Source organism: Rhamphochromis sp. 'chilingali' (assembly GCF_963969265.1).
Source record: "Rhamphochromis sp. 'chilingali' genome assembly, chromosome: 9".
Lineage (NCBI taxonomy): Eukaryota > Metazoa > Chordata > Actinopteri > Cichliformes > Cichlidae > Rhamphochromis > Rhamphochromis sp. 'chilingali'.
In genome coordinates, this window is record NC_137936.1 from 36,053,255 (window position 1) to 36,074,169 (window position 20,915).

General features: G+C 41.8%; 1 protein-coding gene across 5 annotated transcripts in view; it reads right to left on the reverse strand.

The window, feature by feature from the left end:
• Positions 1 to 457: 457 nt before the first annotated feature.
• arhgap9 (Rho GTPase activating protein 9) overlaps positions 458 to 20,915 on the reverse strand; it is a 47,165-nt gene continuing 26,707 nt past the window's right edge. For 4 of the 5 annotated variants that reach the window (XM_080890440.1, XM_080890438.1, XM_080890436.1 and 1 more), the window contains 15 exons: positions 17,536 to 17,601; positions 15,478 to 15,621; positions 15,218 to 15,316; positions 14,262 to 14,323; positions 14,060 to 14,147; positions 13,254 to 13,349; positions 12,676 to 12,774; positions 10,358 to 10,463; positions 9,843 to 9,962; positions 9,285 to 9,383; positions 7,664 to 7,741; positions 7,314 to 7,367; positions 6,390 to 6,524; positions 3,407 to 3,512; positions 458 to 1,550 (listed from right to left, as the gene is read on the reverse strand). In XM_080890440.1, coding sequence (XP_080746566.1) covers positions 1,364 to 1,550; positions 3,407 to 3,512; positions 6,390 to 6,524; positions 7,314 to 7,367; positions 7,664 to 7,741; positions 9,285 to 9,383; positions 9,843 to 9,962; positions 10,358 to 10,463; positions 12,676 to 12,774; positions 13,254 to 13,349; positions 14,060 to 14,147; positions 14,262 to 14,323; positions 15,218 to 15,316; positions 15,478 to 15,621; positions 17,536 to 17,601 — 1,539 coding nt within the window. In that variant the 3' untranslated portion in view covers positions 458 to 1,363. The remainder of the gene's footprint in view (positions 1,551 to 3,406; positions 3,513 to 6,389; positions 6,525 to 7,313; positions 7,368 to 7,663; positions 7,742 to 9,284; positions 9,384 to 9,842; positions 9,963 to 10,357; positions 10,464 to 12,675; positions 12,775 to 13,253; positions 13,350 to 14,059; positions 14,148 to 14,261; positions 14,324 to 15,217; positions 15,317 to 15,477; positions 15,622 to 17,535; positions 17,602 to 20,915) is intronic. The other variant, XM_080890439.1, reaches the window with a different exon arrangement.

The following is a 20,915-nucleotide window of genomic DNA, read 5'->3' on the forward strand; positions in this document are numbered from 1 at the left end:
CATAGACTCCCTGATCAATCATCCGCACATAATCTTAGCCCCTCCCAATGTGCTCACATGACTTGAAATAATACAAACATAAAAATGAATAAATACATCCAATAAAACAGAGCAGAGCCCCCTCCACCACCACCCCCACAGCAGTGCCTCTTTTCTGCTCTTTTTTGTCTTTTGCCAAACCCACAGTCAATATAAAATTACCCAGGCCACAGAGTGAGCGAGTGAGAGGGTTTGGGGGGAAAATCCACATTTTTAAAACATATGCATTTCCAGTTCCTCTTTTGTTCTGTTATTAAAAGCAGCATTTGCACCAATCACAGGGGATGCCTCCGCCCGCCGAGTCTCCGAGGCCCGCATAGCTCCACACGCTTCTACTATCTCTCACGCGAACCCATCGCTCAAACAACAAACAACCTGACAGGACACATCCTGAGCAAATATCATAATGTGGCTCAAATCAGTTTGTTCACATATTTTTATTGCAGGAGGAGTAAACAGTCAGCTCCAACACTCTTCATTTCAAAGCAAAAGTATCAGTTTGAATTTAGCTAATTGTAATATTTAGGTTGAACACTGTATGCAAAGTGCTACTAGATGAGAAAGACAGTATTTCACATATTTACAACAATATATTTAACTTAACATTAGGAATTTGCACTATTAAAAATAGAAGACAGATTCAAATTAGTAAAATAAGGGTTGCTCTGACACTACAAAGTACTATTTGGTAAAAAGGAACATTTTCTGCCTTGTTGGCACATTCATCCTGCCACTGAATTCATGCTTTTACTTTTTTTTCCTTCAAATAAACCCTGCAAAAATGGTGGAGATGTGGGCACCTGTGCACGTCTATCCAGGCAGGATCTGTCCATCCTTGTTCGAAGAGGTGCTGGTGCATGTGTTTTCACAGTGAGATGGTTTCGCCAAGTTTTGTTTCAGTGCTAGCTTAAGACACATTCCTCCTCCCAATCCTCGATTATTACCGACTGAAACACGCTAGCAGGACAGGCTGGAGAAGATTTATCGCTTTTACGGCTTTTTATTTATCTGGATCAAGTCTGAAACATCAAGGAAAAGTGACAAGGAGGCGTCTGTTCCAGCAGTGAAGTTCACCGGGGCTGGGCTCCACATCTGCAGTCAAAGGCACAAGTACTGGAGCTAAAATTGGCTTGTTTTACTATTATTGTTTTAGCATGGCTTTATATGGACGCCAGATGTCATGATTAGCAGCTTTCTGTCCTGGTTCTTTTTAACCCGTAATTATCTTTTGATGTGAAATCCATTTTACACCATATGAGTCAACAGGCAGGGAAGACAAATGCTCCAAAACTTGTGCTTTTGTCTGATGTCAAGGAGCAAAAGATCAAGAGAGGCCTCTCGTTCCGAAGATGTGGTCAAATTCGGTGAGGATGAGCTCCACTGCCTGATTTTGGTAAACCATGTTCACTGCCATGTTGCCGTTATCCCGCTCTGGGCGCATCAGCGTCGGCCCGAACACAATGCCGATGTTCTGGGTGGTCATTCTGTTCGTTTCAGATTGCTCCAACACTCTGCGGGAAACGAGAGAGTGGACAGCGCAGGTTAATAACTCCTTAAATATTAAATTTTGCCGACAAAAAGGATTTGGAATCGCTTCGGCTTCTGAATTTTTAGAGACACGTGCTCAGTGATTCTAGGGATGTCATCCATTCCCACCACATTAGCTCAGACTGAAATATCCCAGCAACTAGTGGATGGACTTTACTGACTTTGGTGATCCCTGACATTTCCTTAAAACCAGCATGAGGTTGACATTTGTGGTTTTGAGTGAAAGGTCTCAACCGCTGTTGGATGGAGTAGCACTGAAGTAGCTACACATGGCACAGCTCAGGATGGGCGTGAAACATTTTGGCTGGAGTCATGATCAAATTAAAGTTTAACTAATCATCAAGTGTTATCCTGCTAAATCCCTAAACTGAGAAAGTGGACGCGGCTATAGCAGCGTTAGCACTGCTCTTGTGCTCGTGTTGGCATACATCCATTAGCATTTACTTTCACAGAGTTGCAAGCACAACTGCAGACTCGTGTCAAGTTATAGAGCAAGCATAGAGACCACAACTAACCTTCCCCTAAAGGTTCATGTTTGTGGTCACGATGTGACATCTTTATAATTTTTACTTAACTCAGGAAGTCAGCTACAAGAATCAACTTGTATATCCATCTGTCACATCTTGCTTTTGCATCTATTTTCACGTACATGCATCTGGGTTTTATAACGTGGATCTGTGCACAAAAGTGTTCTAAATCCGCTGCTTGCATCCACCTATGCTAGCGTATGTGTGTGTTACAGTGTGTGTGTGTGTGTGATTAGGGGGGGAACTAAGGAATGGTTAAAGCCACAGCATGAGGCATTCTTCTAAAAATGCCATTCCCACCAAGCCACAGAAGCAGCCAGCAATTGCTCAAAACTTCCACATTAAAAAGAGAGGAGGAAAAAAGGGAGAGAGGAGAGGGAAGAGGGGAAAAAAGAAGCGAGCGAGGAAGAGGGAGAAGAGAGAGAACGAGAGAGAGGTTCCAGTGGTGGCGGCGGTGGTGTTGGTATGCCTTCCAGCAGACGAACCACAAGGCTCCCATGGGACCTTCGAGGCAAGTAGGAGAGCGAGGGGGGGGGAGGGAAGAGCGAGCAGGAAGAGGGAGAACAAGGAGAAAGGGATCAAAAGAGGAGGACATAAGGAGGAAGAGGAAAGGGAGAGTGAAAAGAGAGAAAAGAGGGACAAAGAGGAAGTCAGGAAAGGTGGGTAGCGTGCCAGGAAAAGAGGAGGCGAGGGACCTGATTAAGGAGCGAGATAATAAATGAGAAACAGAGAAAGGAATGACAGCGGAGAGAAAATGAGAGAAAGACACAGAGTTGACAAATTCATGGGGCCCACCACACCCTGGCACAAATATCGTCCTCAGAACACGAACACTCACCCCTGGAGTGGAAGGAAAAACCATAGGCGGTAAAAAACACACATTTTATGTACTGTAAAAGGAACTGGCTCGCAGAACATTGTACACCATTCATCTTCCTCCAGCCTTTTCATCTTCACAGGGACCCAAAGTTAACAACAGTGTGATCCCGGTTCAGCGCTGGCATACTTTGAGAGCTGTGGCCAAAGAATCCCCGACAGAAATTTCGGAGACCAACGAGGGAAGTGCCCCCTCTTGTGGTCAGGTTTTAAAAGAAAAGGAAGATATTTTCCTTTCCTACCAGGGCATCTGGTTCATTCATTTGTCCCTAAATGCCTCGAGGAAATACCCAACATTATGAACTCTACCCATTTAAGGGCACTGGAACCATTACAGGCAATAAAAACAGACACAGACTAAAAAAAAAAACACGAACACATCAGTAGAATAAACACTAGACGTGGGTTATTCTCACCGTTTGAGGTGGCGGCACATGAACTGTAGCGTGTCGTGGTTTGGAGGAGGCATGTTGAGCACCAGACACTTCAAGCGATCGATTTTGTCCATATAGTCTGACATTTCTGCAACACAGAGCAAGATATGCATCAGATCAGGCCAAGTGTCATCATGCATTTTATTAGCATTTTTAGACACATCCCCCAACTGATATCATATTACGAGCATCCGCTATCTAATCGGATACACTTTATCTGCAGATCAATCCATGTGCCCACAGTCTACAAAAAGTGTCCAATGCATCGATGACAAAATGCATTTTTAAAATATTTTCCTGATCTTTAATATGCTAATGTTCTACTAAGAGGAATTACTGTAAGATGCCAGATTGTCTGCCTGCCTGTCTTTAAGCATAAGTAGAAGATAATGAGATAAAGTGCCATATCATGTAAGCGCAGGAAATCTGAACATAAGTAAAGGAAACGCAACTCTCACTGTCAGCAAATTCTCACAAAAGATAACAAATAAAGTGAAACTAATAATAAGTGTTTGCTGGAGTCGATGCAAAAAACTATTTAAGAGTCATTCTGACACATCACTGGCCTTTTTTAATTGAATATTTGTGGCTTTTTAAGATTCACATTTTAAGGAGGGAAAAAAATGTAGTGCATGTGAAAGTAAATTGTAAAATTGTTGATTGTTTTACGGCGTCTGTGACAAGTTTCCAGTTCAACTCAAACAGAGCTTCACAAAAATGCCTTTCAACACAGCTGTGTGAGAAAGTTTGAGGACGTAAAATGTAAAGATTTTTATTTATTTACACATACAGTGGGGCAAAAAAGTATTTAGTCAGCCACCGATTGTGCAAGTTCCCCCACTTAAAATGATGACAGAGGTCAGTAATTTGCACCAGAGGTACACTCCAACTGAGAGAGACAGAATGTGAAAAAAAAAAATCCATGAATCCACATGGTAGGATTTGTAAAGAATTTATTCGTAAATCAGGGTGGAAAATAAGTATTTGGTCAATAACAAAAATACAACTCAATACTTTGTAACATAACCTTTGTTGGCAATAACAGAGGTCAAACGTTTACTATAGGTCTTTACCAGGTTTGCACACACAGTAGCTGGTATTTTGGCCCATTCCTCCATGCAGATCTTCTCGAGAGCAGTGATGTTTTGGGGCTGTCGCCGAGCAACACGGACTTTCAACTCCCGCCACAGATTTTCTATGGGGTTGAGGTCTGGAGACTGGCTAGGCCACTCCAGGACTTTCAAATGCTTCTTACGGAGCCACTCCTTTGTTGCCCGGGCGGTGTGTTTTGGATCATTGTCATGTTGGAAGACCCAGCCTCGTTTCATCTTCAAAGTTCTCACTGATGGAAGGAGGTTTTGGCTCAAAATCTCACGATACATGGCCCCATTCATTCTGTCCTTAACACGGATCAGTCGTCCTGTCCCCTTGGCAGAAAAACAGCCCCATAGCATGATGTTTCCACCCCCATGCTTCACAGTAGGTATGGTGTTCTTGGGATGCAACTCAGTATTCTTCTTCCTCCAAACACGACGAGTTGAGTTTATACCAAAAAGTTCTACTTTGGTTTCATCTGACCACATGACATTCTCCCAATCCTCTGCTGTATCATCCATGTGCTCTCTGGCAAACTTCAGACGGGCCTGGACATGCACTGGCTTCAGCAGCGGAACACGTCTGGCACTGCGGGATTTGATTCCCTGCCGTTGTAGTGTGTTACTGATGGTGACCTTTGTTACTTTGGTCCCAGCTCTCTGCAGGTCATTCACCAGGTCCCCCCGTGTGGTTCTGGGATCTTTGCTCACCGTTCTCATGATCATTTTGACCCCACGGGATGAGATCTTGCGTGGAGCCCCAGATCGAGGGAGATTATCAGTGGTCTTGTATGTCTTCCATTTTCTGATGATTGCTCCCACAGTTGATTTTTCACACCAAGCTGCTTGCCTATTGTAGATTCACTCTTCCCAGTCTGGTGCAGGTCTACAATACTTTTCCTGGTGTCCTTCGAAAGCTCTTTGGTCTTGGCCATGGCGGAGTTTGGAGTCTGACTGTTTGAGGCTGTGGACAGGTGTCTTTTATACAGATGATGAGTTCAAACAGGTGCCATTCATACAGGTAACGAGTGGGGGACAGAAAAGCTTCTTACAGGAGACGTTACAGGTCTGTGAGAGCCAGAGATTTCCCTTGTTTGAGGTGACCAAATACTTATTTTCCACCCTAATTTACGAATAAATTCTTTACAAATCCTACCATGTGAATTCATGGATTTTTTTTTTCACATTCTGTCTCTCACAGTTGAAGTGTACCTCTGGTGCAAATTACTGACCTCTGTCATCATTTTAAGTGGGGGAACTTGCACAATCGGTGGCTGACTAAATACTTTTTTGCCCCACTGTATGTGTGTGTTTACGCAAATGCTGCATCAGTATAACGATATAACATTTTCTAAACATGGAAAGGGAGTCGAGTGAAGTGTGAAAACAAAGTGAAAACGATTTAAGATTCTAACCAAGCCTACGCTGGTTTTGACTCAGTAAGACCACAGTCGTGTTGTGTGTATTCAAAATACTACAACAGAGGAAAATAATATGTGAAATTAAAAAGTGGGCGTCCTGGTGGTCTAGACGTTTAAGAAGCTGACTGTGCAGCTGCATCGCCTGGACCATTATTACCAAGTAAAAGGCACGAAATGACAAATATCTTCCTGAGCCTAAATATATCTCACCTCAAACACGAAGCACATTAAAAATTGACTTCATGCGCACGAGGCAAAAGGTTATGAGAATCTATTTGAGTTATTTTCAAGATGGGGGTGGGCGATTCATTTTCCCAACGGAAACAGGGACTGTGGTGGAGGGCAGTCCCAGTTTTCCGGTCGTGTGGGAAAATTAACTTCACACTCCTAATCTAGAATATTTATACAGATTACAAAATAAACAGTCCGGGGCTGAAACTGGTTACTCACTGACTGTCTCCACAATGTCGGTGAAGAAGCCGTACGGCACGAGGGGCTCGGGAAGCTCGCGAAAGAAGAGTTTCAAAGCTCCCGTGATGACATGTATGTCCTCCCACTCGCTCTCGTCCAAATTCAACTTCTCCTCTGAGACAGAGAGGGAGAGGAGGAGGATGAGGAGAGATTCAGCCAGACGGGGTCAGGGGAAGTGAAGGAAAGGCGAGAGGGATACGACATACAGAGACAAAGAGTTTAAATTTAGAGTCACAATTGTCACAGGATTGGCTGACATAAGCAAAGTGTAAATTCACTTCAGCACTGAGGCGTAACATGAAGGCTTGTAGCTGCAGGAGGGAGATAGAGATGCTCTGTAAAAGTAACAAGCACAAACACACTGGCGCACAAGTACACACACACTTTAAAGGATAAAGCACACTTGTTTTTTAGACACAAGCCAGACTAATGCTTCTCATGTTGGATTATAAGAGGCACTGAAACGAATTTGAGGCTGATATTGATATACGGCAGTCAACAAATCTCTATTTTCTTATGATGTGAAACATCAGAGATGTTGCTGGGGGAGTAGAGCGCTTCACGAGCAGCTGATTCTCTGTTTCAGCCACTTGGTGGCAGCCACGGACTGTGTGAGAAGCCGCTGTACAACCTGCTGCACATTATTACATCAGAAAACTTGAAGCACAAAAGCCTAAGGGACACACATACATTAAGCAAATGGTAACACACACATCCACACAAAAAAGAGAAAAGTTTGCTGCCCGTCTGCGCCTCGGATCGGCTCTGCGCTTCAGTCTGTGGGTGAGTATTTTTGGGAGGTTCTGACTGAGGTGTTCACATTATGCAACACATAATGCACAAAAACCAAGCAGGCTGAGTAAGATGTGAAAACGGCGGTTTGCCTTGTCTGCCCGAATGTACCTTGTACCAACTCCGCTGGGAACATGTAACGGCCATCGGTAGTCACCGCTCGCTCTGCAAAAACCAACAGTTACTCAGGCAGCTTTTCCCCGTGTCTGTTATCATAAGGATGTCGTGTAGTGTGGGACAGTGACTGATTTCAAACATTATGTTACGCACTCTGAAACAAAACATCATGAGATAAATTTAGTCTTGGTTTTAAGCGACTGAAACAGATCATTTCTGCTAAAAAGGGAAAAAAAAAAAAACAGGCCAACTTTGATCCTCTCCTAAATTTCTTCATATTTCCCCCCCCTGTTATTACAGAACAGTTATCGTCAGTAGTTTCCCACCCTCCCCTGCATCCTTACCGTGGTTCACCAGAAAGCGCAGTTTCTGTATCACAGCCAGGTTTCCTGATACTCTGTAGATGCCGTCGGTCTCCAGACCTGCAACACACCAAACAAAGCATGCTAGACAAGGGGATCTCCACCGCTGCCTAAGATAATCAAAGTCAAAATGAAAGTATCACATGACCATGTTTTTTAAGATTCATGAGTGATAGAGATTGTGTCTTCAGTTGTGAGCCGGTCTGAGCTCACTTCATTGTTTTGCTGTTCTTGGCAGCCAAATCTTCTGCAAATCAATAATTCAGTATGCAGAGGTTATGCAGTTTGTTATGTTGCGTAAGTGGAGACGTAAGTAGAGCAGTTTTCAAAACCTTAAAAAAAAAGTCTGATCATGTGCTCATGCAAAAGCATAATCATGGATATGACCAGGCCTATGAATACATTTAAACTTCCTCTTCGCGTTTCACACCATGCTGCTCGATGAAGCAGTTACAAAGGAGTACTAATGCTCTAAGTTTCAGCTTTCCTCACACTGCTTTCAGTATTAGAAGCTGTAAAACAAGCCTGACATTTTAATCTTTCGGACATATTGATTATAAGTATCCTGCGCTGACGCTGCTATTGAGCATTTTTCTTTCTGTAAAACCATCACGTGAAATGGTTAACTGTAGCGTGACCTTTAAATAAGGCACACCGCTTCACAGTCACTCGCTAACACTTAATGTTTCATGTTGCTGGAACTGACTTCACTCAGTCACATGAAATCTAAATCTGCAGCTGGTTACTGGCTAAAGCTGGCCTGGTGAACGGGATACATTTCTAAGTTAGAAAAATATTTTTGTTATCCAGCAACTTATTTATTCAGATTAAACTATAATCCAAAACCACACATTGCTTTACAATCTGTTTTAAATATGAAGAATCAGTTAATTATGTAACCACTTAAAATAATCATCAACTGGTCCAAGCTTCTCAGATGTGAATAAATTGCTCATTATAATATCTTAGTCATCTCTGACATTCAAATGAATTCATACAGGCTTTGAAAAGTTGGTAAGATGAAGAAAAAGGTGGGTATTTTTCATCCTGCTTTAACTAGTAGTATGGCAACCTGTATACCTAACACTTGGGAAAAGATCAGATGCTCTTAATTTCATTATTATATATGATATGTGCAGAAATTATCAGTAAAGTTTGGCTTACTTTGTCCTAAAGTTTGTTCCATACCCTTAAACATAGTTAAAAGTCTTGATCTGAAAGTATTGCTCCCAAGAGATCTTTATTTATTCATCACAAACTGGTTTTTAAAGCCCTAAAACACACACATTTTCTCCCGTGTCTTAAATATTTATCGCTGCATTGTTTCTTAACAGCCTCTAAACAACTCAATTTTCTCTCATTTAGACCTTTTTCAGGCTGCCAAGCTGTCAAGATCTCTTCTGCGAATCTGAACATTTCGTGTCTGCTTTCTGTCGGGCAATCAGTGACTTTGTGTTTGGTGAGTTCTGCCAAAGAACTGTGAGGACCGTGAGCTCAGAGTTGCTGTCAAACTGCGCTCAAAACAGGGCTGAGGGTGATTTCTCATGTGTTCACTTTGAGTTGGGAATCAAATTAGCAGGAGGTGTGTTTGCAGCGACTGTACCTCTCCTTTCCACAGCTTCAGTACAAAGTCTGACGAAGCGAGGGACGGTGCTTCTCTCCCTCTCACAGAGCATCTCCAGACTGCATCCAAACACCTGATCTGAGGGCCGATGACAGGTGGACACAAACATGCTTTTTATGTCTGTTTAGACGTGTTTCTCAGATGATTGCATGCACATTTTTTTTTTCAACCAAGACATGATGTAAGAGCTCCAAGTTAATTTACTGATAAGTTTTCTGTTCACTCTGGGAGAAAACCTTCATGTTTGACTCCGTTCCCACCAGAAAAGTTAACTCAGACTGGATGATGCAATGCAACTCATGCCCTGTGCTGTATACTTGTATACTATCGTTGGACTATAGATAAATGCTGAGACTTCCTGGCTGCCTATCTCTGATGGAATTCAGTTAAAAGGCAACAGTTTCTGCTGTAAGAGCACAGCCGTGTAATATTAATAACTAAGCCAAAGAGAACATGTACTTTGTGATTCACCCTGTATACTGCTGAATAAAGGATACTTGCATTTAAATGGTCTGCGACTTCAAAAAGAAATCTCACCTTTAATGAGCCCTTTCTCCTGCAGGGCCTGTAGAGGAGGTCTCTTTAGGATCAGCTTCTTCAGCCGCGTCTTCACTCTTTTCCTCTCTGTGTTTTCCAGGTTGGACGTCGAGCGAGGGACTGCAGAAGGAGGGAAGCGGGAGGAGGAGGAAGGGAAAGAGAAGGAAGAGGAGGAGGTCAGTGTGGGGCATTCGGCTGTGGGGCAGGAAAGCAGATGAGAGGGGATGGTGGTGAGAATGAAAAGCGGGAGGGCGGGCCGATGGCGGAGGTGGGAGAGGACGGACGAGGGGATTATCTGCCAGGGAGGATGGGTGAAAATGTAAGTGGGCTGGATAGAGGAGAGGATGGAAGACAGGATGGAGGGATGCAAGAAGCCTGTGTGGAAGTTTAGAAAAAACAGGGATGATGATGATGATGGAGAGAAAGGATGTGATTAAAGTGGAGTGGGGGGCAGGGAGGGCTTTTAGATGGTGGCATCAGGGAAAGAAGCGAGGCATCAGGTGAGGATGGCTTACGAGATGGTCGCCTGTCGTCCTCGTCACCGCTTTGGTCCAGCATCTCCACGCTGCCCGCCCTCCTCAGAGAGTACAGAAGGACGTTGTCTAACGGATTCTCACGGTCCTGAAAAGCAGCCAGAGGGAGCAGTGTGTTAATGACATTACAGAGATGCACGTGCAATGTTCCCTCTAAGCTGGGCGCAGGCGCAATTGCGCACTGCTGGCACGGTCTCTGCGCACAGAAAAAAAAATCTAACCTGAATTGAAATTAAAATTAAAATTTCAACAATTCTGTTTTGCAGTGTGAGTCAGTCAGTGACTGGCTGCTCCCGTATGGGATTAGAACGATGCCACCTTATCCCATAGTCCAGCCAATGATGCGATTCACATTCGTATATACGCAGCTAATCAACGTCGTTGACAGGCTATGACAGCGTCCTTGTGTGCCGACACCGGTGTTTTAGCTGGCAAAGCGGCGTGGCTGATGTGGAGTGAAGCCACGTTAATGACAACGAGATGTGAGCAGGACAGACGGAACAACTGACGGGAAAAGTGTGGACTTTATACCAGTTTTTAAATTGTGTTGATCGGCCACGTAAAACCAGAGTTATGATAAAAATATTTGCAATGTTTGGTTTTCTTCCTGAATACTGTCGTTGTTTATATTTACTGCGGGAAGAAACGGTAAAAACTGCGTTTTATAAGGAAAGCGCTCTCCACCTGTGAGCAAAGACGAAACCAAAACACCCCCACCCTTTCCTACTGGTGGAAAAATGTACCATGTCGACCAATCAAAAAATGATATGGCAACATAGCATTTAGTTTTTTAGGAAGGGGGAAGTTTTAGAAGTGACGGCGGTGTTTTGAGATGTGAGAGATTTGTGACGTTTTACGCAAATATTGAGTAGTTAGTGTGAGTGTAGTCAATAGTTTTGTTGTGTGTCAGAACAATGAGGCGACTGCTGAATGTTACAGGTGTTACAGCAGTGATACATCTGCTGTTGTCAGGCCTGCAGGTATCAGGCTGTTGTTCTCCTTTATCTCATAGTGGACAAATTATTTTTTGGAGCGGCACAAATAATTTGTGTGGCATCAGATTTGATGCAGAGCAGCTGATTGTTCTGTAAATAGTTTGAAATGTTTATTTAAAAAACCGCACTTGGCTGCATTTTTAGGTAAACAGCTGCAAAAAACTTTGTTGTTTGCAAAACTCAGTAACTTTTTTTGAAGAAGTAACTGTATAATTAATTGCCCAACATTCATTATTATATACTGTATTTTGCAGACAGAGAGTTACAGGATTCTCTCCCAGACCACAGACTCATAATACAAGTCAGCGCTTTATAAAAATAAAATAAAATAAAATAAAATAAAATAAAAGAAGAAAGTTGTGTTTTCAAAATTGGAGTTCAAGTGATTTTTACTTCCAATAGTGTTAACATACTACACAGGTCATGAACAAGATTGCTTTTTAATTTTCATTGTAAGTGGGCTAAAGCAGTTAATTAAAAGTAGTCTAACATAAATGTAAATGCTGTAATTTGATTACTTTAATAAACCATGTAACTTGGGTGGATTCGATGCTGGCGTGACCACAGTGCACACGTCTGCTGTTGCTCACAGTGGTCCAAGGGACCACTTGGAGTTTGTGTGTTCGCTCAGACACATGAAAACATTGCACATAGGTGTATTAGCCCACTTAAGTAGGTTTTAGAAAGCTCACGGAAAAATATTTACGCACCGACAAATATAGAACAGATGATTTTACTAAACGCAGAATGGAAAGTCAGTCATTGTTCAAAGGAAACAACTATGTTAGCACACATGAATCATTAAAAAAAAAAAACATTTTTTGCAGAACTTCCCGCAGTGAAGCTTTTCTACAAGACAAAGATTATTTTTAAGTGCTTTACGTAAGTCATAAAAGACCAACATTTAGAAATGGAACAGAAGTATTTAACCTCTTCAGGCATGACTTCTTTCTTGGGATACATTTTCAGTTTCTCCTATTTAAAAGTTTAAAAACTAACCATCATCTTTGAACAACAGGGTTTTTTTCCTTTAAAAACCTTGATGTCCTCATATGAGACAGAGGGTTTATTAAACAGCATAACACAAAACAACACCATTGTTTAATAAAGTAAAAAACACAGGAGGTTATTTAAAATCTTTTACAGAGTTTTACAGGTAAAATTTTCCAAATGCATGAGCAAAGTGAGCAACAGCATGCATATTGTAGCTAAAGGCAAACGACAGACATACTGACACTAATATTTAAACCCACAGGGTTGTGTTGTCCAGCTGTGTGTGTCTGTGAGTGAATGTGTGTTTCTCACCAGCCTGTCGATGACATTCTGGATGGTGCTGTACCACTCTCTGATCAGCGAGTCCGTCTCTGACTGCAGAAGAAACTCGTTGCCTGTCACAGTCCTCAACTAACAAAACAAAACAAAACATTTGACCCATGTTAACTCCAGACGCACTGTCCCACTCTCCACTGGCTTTCCCACTCATCTGTGTGAATCCACTTTAACAAAAGTTGACATGTAAGTTAATTATTTGGACGTGTTGTAGTAGCTTGACCGTAATGTTATAATTAGCTCATCAGTTTATCAGATTTCTCTTTAAAAATATTTTTACTGCTTCCTCTTCGTCAGAATGGGTCACCGAGCTGGCGAAAGAAAGCTTCCCATTCTCGCTTCCCTCACTGCTGACAGAATAGCCCCAGTGTATATTCCCAGTGTATCAGCACAAAGGAACATTTTGCTAAGGAAACCGACGTGTTTCGTTTCCAGGATCACAGAAATAAAAAAATTCTTGAGAAAGATTTTAAGAGGATGAAACCACAGGTCTGTCAAAGTTTCTTGCAGGTTTTGCAATCTTTATTTCACTTTTTGGGGGTTTTGTTTCTTACCTTGAAGACGTTCTTCTTGCTGGACAGCTCGTTGGCCCAGTGCAGTTTTGCTCCTCTTAAATCCACACTGCTCTCAGGACGACTGTTTCCCGGTTTCTGCGTATAAGAAACACATTTTTCTTTTACTCTCATGACTCAGTTGCCTGAATTGACCACTTTTTGTTTCTAAAAATTGGATTTTGTTGTGCAGCCTGTATTGCCCAACCTTCACATATAACACCTGTAACTGGTCTGCATGACCTCTTTAACTTTAACAGCACAGTGAACAAAAATATTAAAAACTGCTCTTTAACACAGGAGGCTACAACTACCAATGACTGTTAGAAAGAGCAGGCTTTTACAAGAATGGGATGAACATAAGAAAAACCAAAACATGATGGCAACTGTGGAGGCTTAAAAATCCTGGCATCTAAAGAAAACAGAAAAAATATTCATAAGTGTTGGATAACTGGGAAAAATCAATAGTAGGAGTGCTCCTGGTGTTCCCTAAACCACCGGTGCTTGTAGAAAGGAATAATGGTAAAAAGAACGAATGAATCACCAAACAATGCCATGAACAAATCCACATCCAGGCACTCAAGCCAGGTTTAGACAAGCAATAAAAGGCCTTCTTTTTGGTGGGCTAGGGACATAAAAAAAAATATACCAAGGCATCAAAAAATTTGGCCTCTATAATATCTTGTTCATCTAGTTATACAAGCTTTTTAACCCCCAGGAATACAACATATGCGTTCTTATGAAACAATAACTAATAATAGTATTAATTTTCTAAAATACTTAATTAAAGAGTCTGTCTGTGCTCTTACCCAACTAGAAGGTGTCTGTGATTTGGGGTCCTTGAAGAAAACCAAACTGTTCCCCACTAACACCACCCAGGAAGGGCTCCAATTTTTCCTGCAACCCAACAAGAATGCATGTACTCATAAGCTGGGATTCACTTAGCAAAATCATACTTGCTGAATTAATCAAAAAAAATGATTTTTTCATCTTCTCTAAGAGCCGCCTCACCTCAGTTTTCGGCCACCTTCTGCAATTTTTGTCTTGTTCAGCAGGCCCGCTTTCTCCAGCTCCTAGAAACACATTAAAAGGGTTTAAAAGCACATTAACATCTGCAGTATTCAGAGATATTTACAGTGTCACGTTGGCAGCATTGCTCAGAAAAAGCAGGAGTGGAGTAAATAAAAAAAAGAGCACAAAGAAGTGTGTGAGGGCAAGTTGAATTTTAACATTACAGCACCACAGCAGGATTTTCCTCTGTGTAATATTACAGCATCCTTTGCAAACGCATTAAACTTGGCTGTTGCATCATTCAAGAAATAGGAGGAGGGGAAATGCTTTAAAATCTCCCACTGCGGTATGGCCCCGTTTAGGGTAAAAGAACAAATTTACTGGTATTGATGAACTTACGGCTCATAAGTGTTGAATATGGTATGCGTATAAAAGCAGTGATGACCTACAAACCTAAACTTCTTCTGCAAATGAACTGTGGTAGAAAAAAAATAATACTCAAAAATTAGAATTGCTCTGTTTTATGAGAAAAATGTTAGTAAACCAAGAGAACACCTGCAAATAAGAGCACATGCACCTGATGTGTACAGGGTGCACCCCACCCCTCACACTATGATGGCTGGGATAACCTCCAGCTACCTCACATGCAGTAAAAGAAAAGGTTGATTGTCATTAAGGCAAACAAAGGAATGCGTTATGGAGAACCACTTTTTAAAAAATCAACCTGTTATTATTAGAAAATAAGCATTGCAGTTTTACGCTTTAGGAAGAATTATTTGGCTGACAGCGCTGGATTTCTTAGAGCCTCGTTGTCCTGTGAAAGCCAAAACTTCAGCGCTTGCTGCGCTGAGAGAAGCAACTAGTAGCACGTTCTCCAAGTCCTTAAAAAAATATAAATATATATATGGAAATATGCTTTCACTTCAGCTTTAAATTAACAGGTGGAGTTTTCTCACCGGTGTGCAGCCATCACTGTCCGGCGAGCTCGCAGGAGACGGAGGCTCCACAACGATGTTGGTCACATTGCGGGAGTAATCTCTGCACTGCTGGACCAGCTGAAAAACAGGAAGCAGTGGTCATCTGCTCAGCTGTCCGTTTGTGTATGTGCATATGTTTTGTGCGATAACTATTTGTTGACGGGTATCTCCGTTTCCTCTTTCTCTCTGTCAAAACACTTTATGAGCTTGTGTGGAGCGTGTGCTCGGGAGGCAAATACCTTGTTGTCGGGCAGGATCATGGACTGGGAGTGGTTGAGTTGCTGCTTGACATCATGCAGGGGTGCAGAATCATCGCACTGGGTTCTGGTGTCACTAAATGCCATCGTGCTCAGGGTGTCAGAGGAGGCGGCACGCTGCATGCTCTTCAAGGTCAAATGTTCAGGAGAGTTGTGAAAGGGTGGAACATACAACCAAAGGAAAGAGCAATTTGCTGAACTATTATTTTATTTTTTTTCACATCTGTAAATGGTGTACTTAAAGCCTCTGAGAGCTGATATACTTGTGTAGTTCTGAATAACTGAATGTGCAACCACTGTACAACAGTACAAAGGCCCTGAAGGGCTTTTCAAAGGTCAACTATGACTCTTTATTAATGCTTAGTAGTTTAAATAAAACAGAAAAACATCAGCCACACAAAGCCTGGAGTCGCAATCAGTCAGCCTGCTTCATCACACTTCTGATCTTCACTGTTCATAGGTGCTATGATAAAGATATCTCTTTATTGGGTCTTCACCTTTAAAGTTTAACCATACTGACACTGAAAGTAGTAATTCAAGTCAGCTGCAGTGGGCTTGTTTTATGGGGGGCTTTTTCGCTTTTATTTGAAGCACAGTGAAGAACAGACAGAAATGCAGGGAGAGAAACAAAGAGTTTGGACAGACATGCAGCAACGGGTGTCAGGTTAGGGTCACACGGCTGCATTTAACCCATTCAACCTGTGAGCTGGGCTGGCACCCACAGTGGCCTTGTTGACAAATATATTTTGTCAAGATAACGATTCTGATCTTTGCACTTTTCTCTGACAGAGATGCATAAAAGTCTATAAAAAGATGTAAAATAGATATTTTATTGCCATCATTTGTCCATTTGCATATCCTTCACCTCACTCTGCAGCAGCAAATTATACGGATGTATCCCAGCATCAGCTCTCTGAGAGGTTTAGCCTTTGACTCTCAGTTCTCTCTGTTGTGTTAGGTTGAGGTCAGAATTTAATTGTATATAGTTTAATCAACTGAGGAAGAACAACGTAGCAGTAGCTCTACTTGCACAACAGTGTCACATACACATTTCTATATTTACACAGCACTCCAACACAATGAGCATCCACACTGAACTTTTTACACAGATGGGGACAAATGAGTTTGCCAGAGACACAATGAGGCACAATACGTGCCTCTGCACTTAACAGACAAACTGCTGAGGCTTACAATCCCTTGTGTGTACAAAAACAACGGATGCACAAATTCACACTACTTTAACTTTTCATGCAGCAAAAGCCACAATTGAGTTTACTTCCCAATCCATGTAACCTAGTTCCAACAATCAGACTAAATATCCCTCCTAATGTTTGCCATCTCCTCATGTGGAGGATTAGCACTAAGAGCCAAATCTGCTTCTTTGCTAAGAGTAGGCCTTTAAAAGGGCTTTAAACCAAGTGCACCCACACCCCACTGTGATGCAACATGTTGCAGTAAGACCTGCTTGGGTAACAGCTTTTCTTTTTACACCAAGAATTGCTATTTCACCACCTTAATATGCATAAATGCTGATCTCTGAGAATCTAAAGAGCATAGCTGGCAATAACTTTAATATATTCTACAGTAATACAGCTCAGATGCACTTTTTGCAAATCTAATGACTTGAGTTCATTGATTTTCATGAGGAAAACACCCTCCACCAAAAGCCCTTAAAACGCTGACAAAATGCTCAGGAATATGTTAACAGTCGGGCCTGCAAAGGAAAAGCACAAGGCAAGGAAGGGCTGTCATCTAAAGGTTTCTTCTAAAGACGAAGAGTCAGGCCAAGCAGATGCTGTATGCACGCAAACCATGAAGCAGGATTTTATCTCACAAAGTGACAAAGTCGAGATGGGAGACAAAGTCACCAAAAGTTCTATGATGTCCCATTTTGTTAACCAAATGCATCCTGTTGTGCAGGGAGAGTATGTAAAGCAAGTAAAGGGCGCTTTAGTCTTTGACTTGTTTTATAATGTGAAAGTCAAGGTGAAATGCATTAGATACCCTCTGGTGAGTGCAGCAGGTAGAGAGAAGTTTTACCTGTTTCATCTGCCAGCCATTGTCAGCATTCCTCTGGTGGCTCCCAAAGAGGAAATCAGGTGACAGCTAACGAGAAACACAAGGAGAGAAAGGAACGAGATAGAGGGAGGCAAGAAGACAAAGGCGGATTAGTATAGTTACCATATGTATACATATATATTTAATTTCAAATAAAATAACAGCCCATTTTATTTTCTGCAGAGAATGATCAAATTAAGAATCAATAACAAAAATGTAAAAACTGAGAAAACTGTACTTGTCACTATTGAAGAGAGGCAACCAGCAGTTTGGGCAAATATCACACCCATGTTAAAAAACAGGATACCGATACGATCGTTCAGTTAACTGTACAAATGAACCCAGGGCAACACTCATCTAACCGCACTCAAACTATTTTCCTCTGCCCTGCTCACATCCTGCCAGATAAAACACATAAATGCTTTTTTACTATCGCTGCTCAGACGTATTTACAGGCACACGTGTCCCTGTTCATTTTACGTTAATAAGAGGCAGATATTACTCAGTAAGAGTTACACGTTAATCGTGTAGCACTCATTTAACTCAGACACAAAGGCTCCTAGATACTGAACGGGGTTCACACCGACCCAAAAAAACACAGTCAAATGTGCTTTTTGTGAGTATAACAAAATCAGAACCATCACCTCTCATTAGGATAATATGAGTAAGTGATATCGCCACAATCGACAATTGGGTAACTTCACATGAGCTGCCAAAGCTCCAACAGTAGAATGTAGAACACACAGAAAAGTAACTCACAGCGTAGGTGCTCATTCTGACTGGATGACTGTATCCAGCTGTACCGTCCGGGCCAGCTCGTGTTTCTGTGTCTTATCTGTCGAGTTAAAGCTCTCAGCGTTCTGTCCTTTCATACCGTGACGCTCTTTCGCCTGAGTGTAAAAATGTGAAAACCATTCATCTGTCCCTTGTGCCTCAGCTCATGACTACTTCCCCATTCTAGAGGGAAGCTAGCTTTATCAGGCGATACAGACAGCCTCGTTTATAACAGCTCAGACAGGAAGGTGTGTTCTCAGCTCAATATTCATACCAGGACTTTGCTAACTTTGACACAAATACAGCTGCCCAACAGTTTTTGTTTGCAAGATCAGAGTGTGGCTTTTTCAGCAAGAAGCAACAACCATGTGTAACAACTCTCCATTATATATGAAAAAGTACAAAGAGTAAAAAAGTTCACAGTTCTGTGGTTTCTTGCTAGTTCTGCATATTTGGACTTATAGCTTTATAGTATGAGTCTGACAGTTGTTTAAACATTTTACAAATTAATAAGAAATTAAAAACAGTAAGTGGAACTGTTGAAAGTGATACGTGATGTGCCTCAAGCCAAACAGACACAGTATGCAACACTATAATTACAAAAAACAGTTTCTCGCATCACGACTCATGGCATTACAAACGCAACCAGAAGCAAACAAACGAACACTGAGACGTAGCTGGACATCCACCACCCTAAATGTTTAATTAATGTTCAATAATGTTCAGTAATCTGTACTACATTTACAAGACCACATCTGACATCTGTGACATGACAGATAGTGCTGTTGAGGAGATGTTTGAGGTCTGCCTTCTGAAAACTTTGGTAACTGCTAGTTTTTATCAATAGTAATTCATCACATTTCATAAAATGTTTTGTGCAACCTGCGAAGACACAGCAAAAGAGTGTATCTGCAAAATGAAGCAGTGAAACGACCATCATCACCCTGAAACATCACCCTGGGATTTTCAAAATTCCCAGGGTGATGTCATCAAATTAACTATTTCATCTGACTCAGAGAATTCACATGAAACAACGCAGAAGCAAATCCCTACAAGCAAGACTCAGAAAATCGTCATGTGTATAATTATCTTCATCATTTACAGATTTTTGTCAAGGTAGTTAGAAAGTACTAGGGGAAAAAAAGAAAAAATACACGTAATGCTTCTGTCTTTAACAGATGAGCTGTGTTAAAAAGGCTTTTAAAAATTAAAAGACTAGACTTTTAGAATGATCTGGGCCAACAAATAATATGGGCCACTTGGCTTTTAACACCTGGGTCATAAACCTGTGCGGCATGCAGTATGCATTGACACGTGTCACGGGTGCAGTTCCTGTTGGGTTGTATATGTGCCCCAGAATAAAATGTGACACATATAGGTCAACAGTATGCATCTCAAACTGACTTGAGGGGGGGGAGGGGGGGATCACTGCTTTTATCATGTGGGTATTTTTTTGATGAGCAACATTAAATTTGAAACACTGACGCAACAGTGAGGCAACGCAACCTTTAGATGCAAAATGCTTATCTCTAATAATCTGCATCAGGCTGCTTGCCTTGCTTCACCACGTAGATGTCGTCACAGATCCAGGGAACATGTCAGTTTCAGACACTGACATCTGTTGCCTAAACTGAAAAAAAAACCTTTGCTATAGACAACAAAGTTACTTCCTCATTTGAACAGTATAAATCCTCCTTGTGTGTAACATGAAGATGAAATGAATGATGCCCTGAAAGTTTTTACTCTGACGACATCTGTGAGTTCAGGAGGTGGTTTAAGGCAGATGGTAAGTTTCACTGAGTGGTTTAAATTTAGTCCTGTTTTGTAATGTTTTGGGTTGAAAACGCTTTTCTGTCTGTCTCCGTGCGGCCCTAATAGCATGTGCTCATTTGCGGCACATCAAGAGGCGTTAGCTTGTCATTGCCTTCAGAGTTGAGCCCAATGAAACACATCATTTGAGAGAAAGGGTGTGAGAGGGCATGTAATAAATAGTTAGACAGCTAACTAGATAGCCAGATATCTAGCTAGACGGACAGATTTGGTCAGTAACAATGAAACAACAAGAAAGATATAATCTCCTTTTTATGACCTTGGGGGCTGCCTATGGCTGCATGTCTGCCTGCTTTAATCTGGAGCACGATGCTGATCTTGTGCATTCTGGTTGACGCATAATATATCCATGTGAGAGAGGTGAGAGCGGTGTGTATGATATACAATCCACATTCTCCGTGATTCTGCTTTTAAAAAACTAAAATTAATAAAATAATACATGATTTAAATTTGGCTGACTGTCCCTGGATAGATGTCTCACTGTGCACCTCACATTCCAGCTCTCCCTCTATTTTTGGATTTCTTCCTGGAAGTTGCTCATTTGCGATGCTCAGTGGATCACATCCACAGTATTAAAACAGCAAAGCTTTAAGTTGGATTTCCTTTTTGAAGTTTGAGACCCACTTTCTGGTCAGTAGGGCAGACCGTGGTTCCATCCATTTTCATCCACTCAAACAATTCAGATTTGCAGGGTTGCTGGAGCCTGTCCCTGCTGACACAGGCCGAGAGGCAGGGTACGTGCTGGACAGGCCACTGGT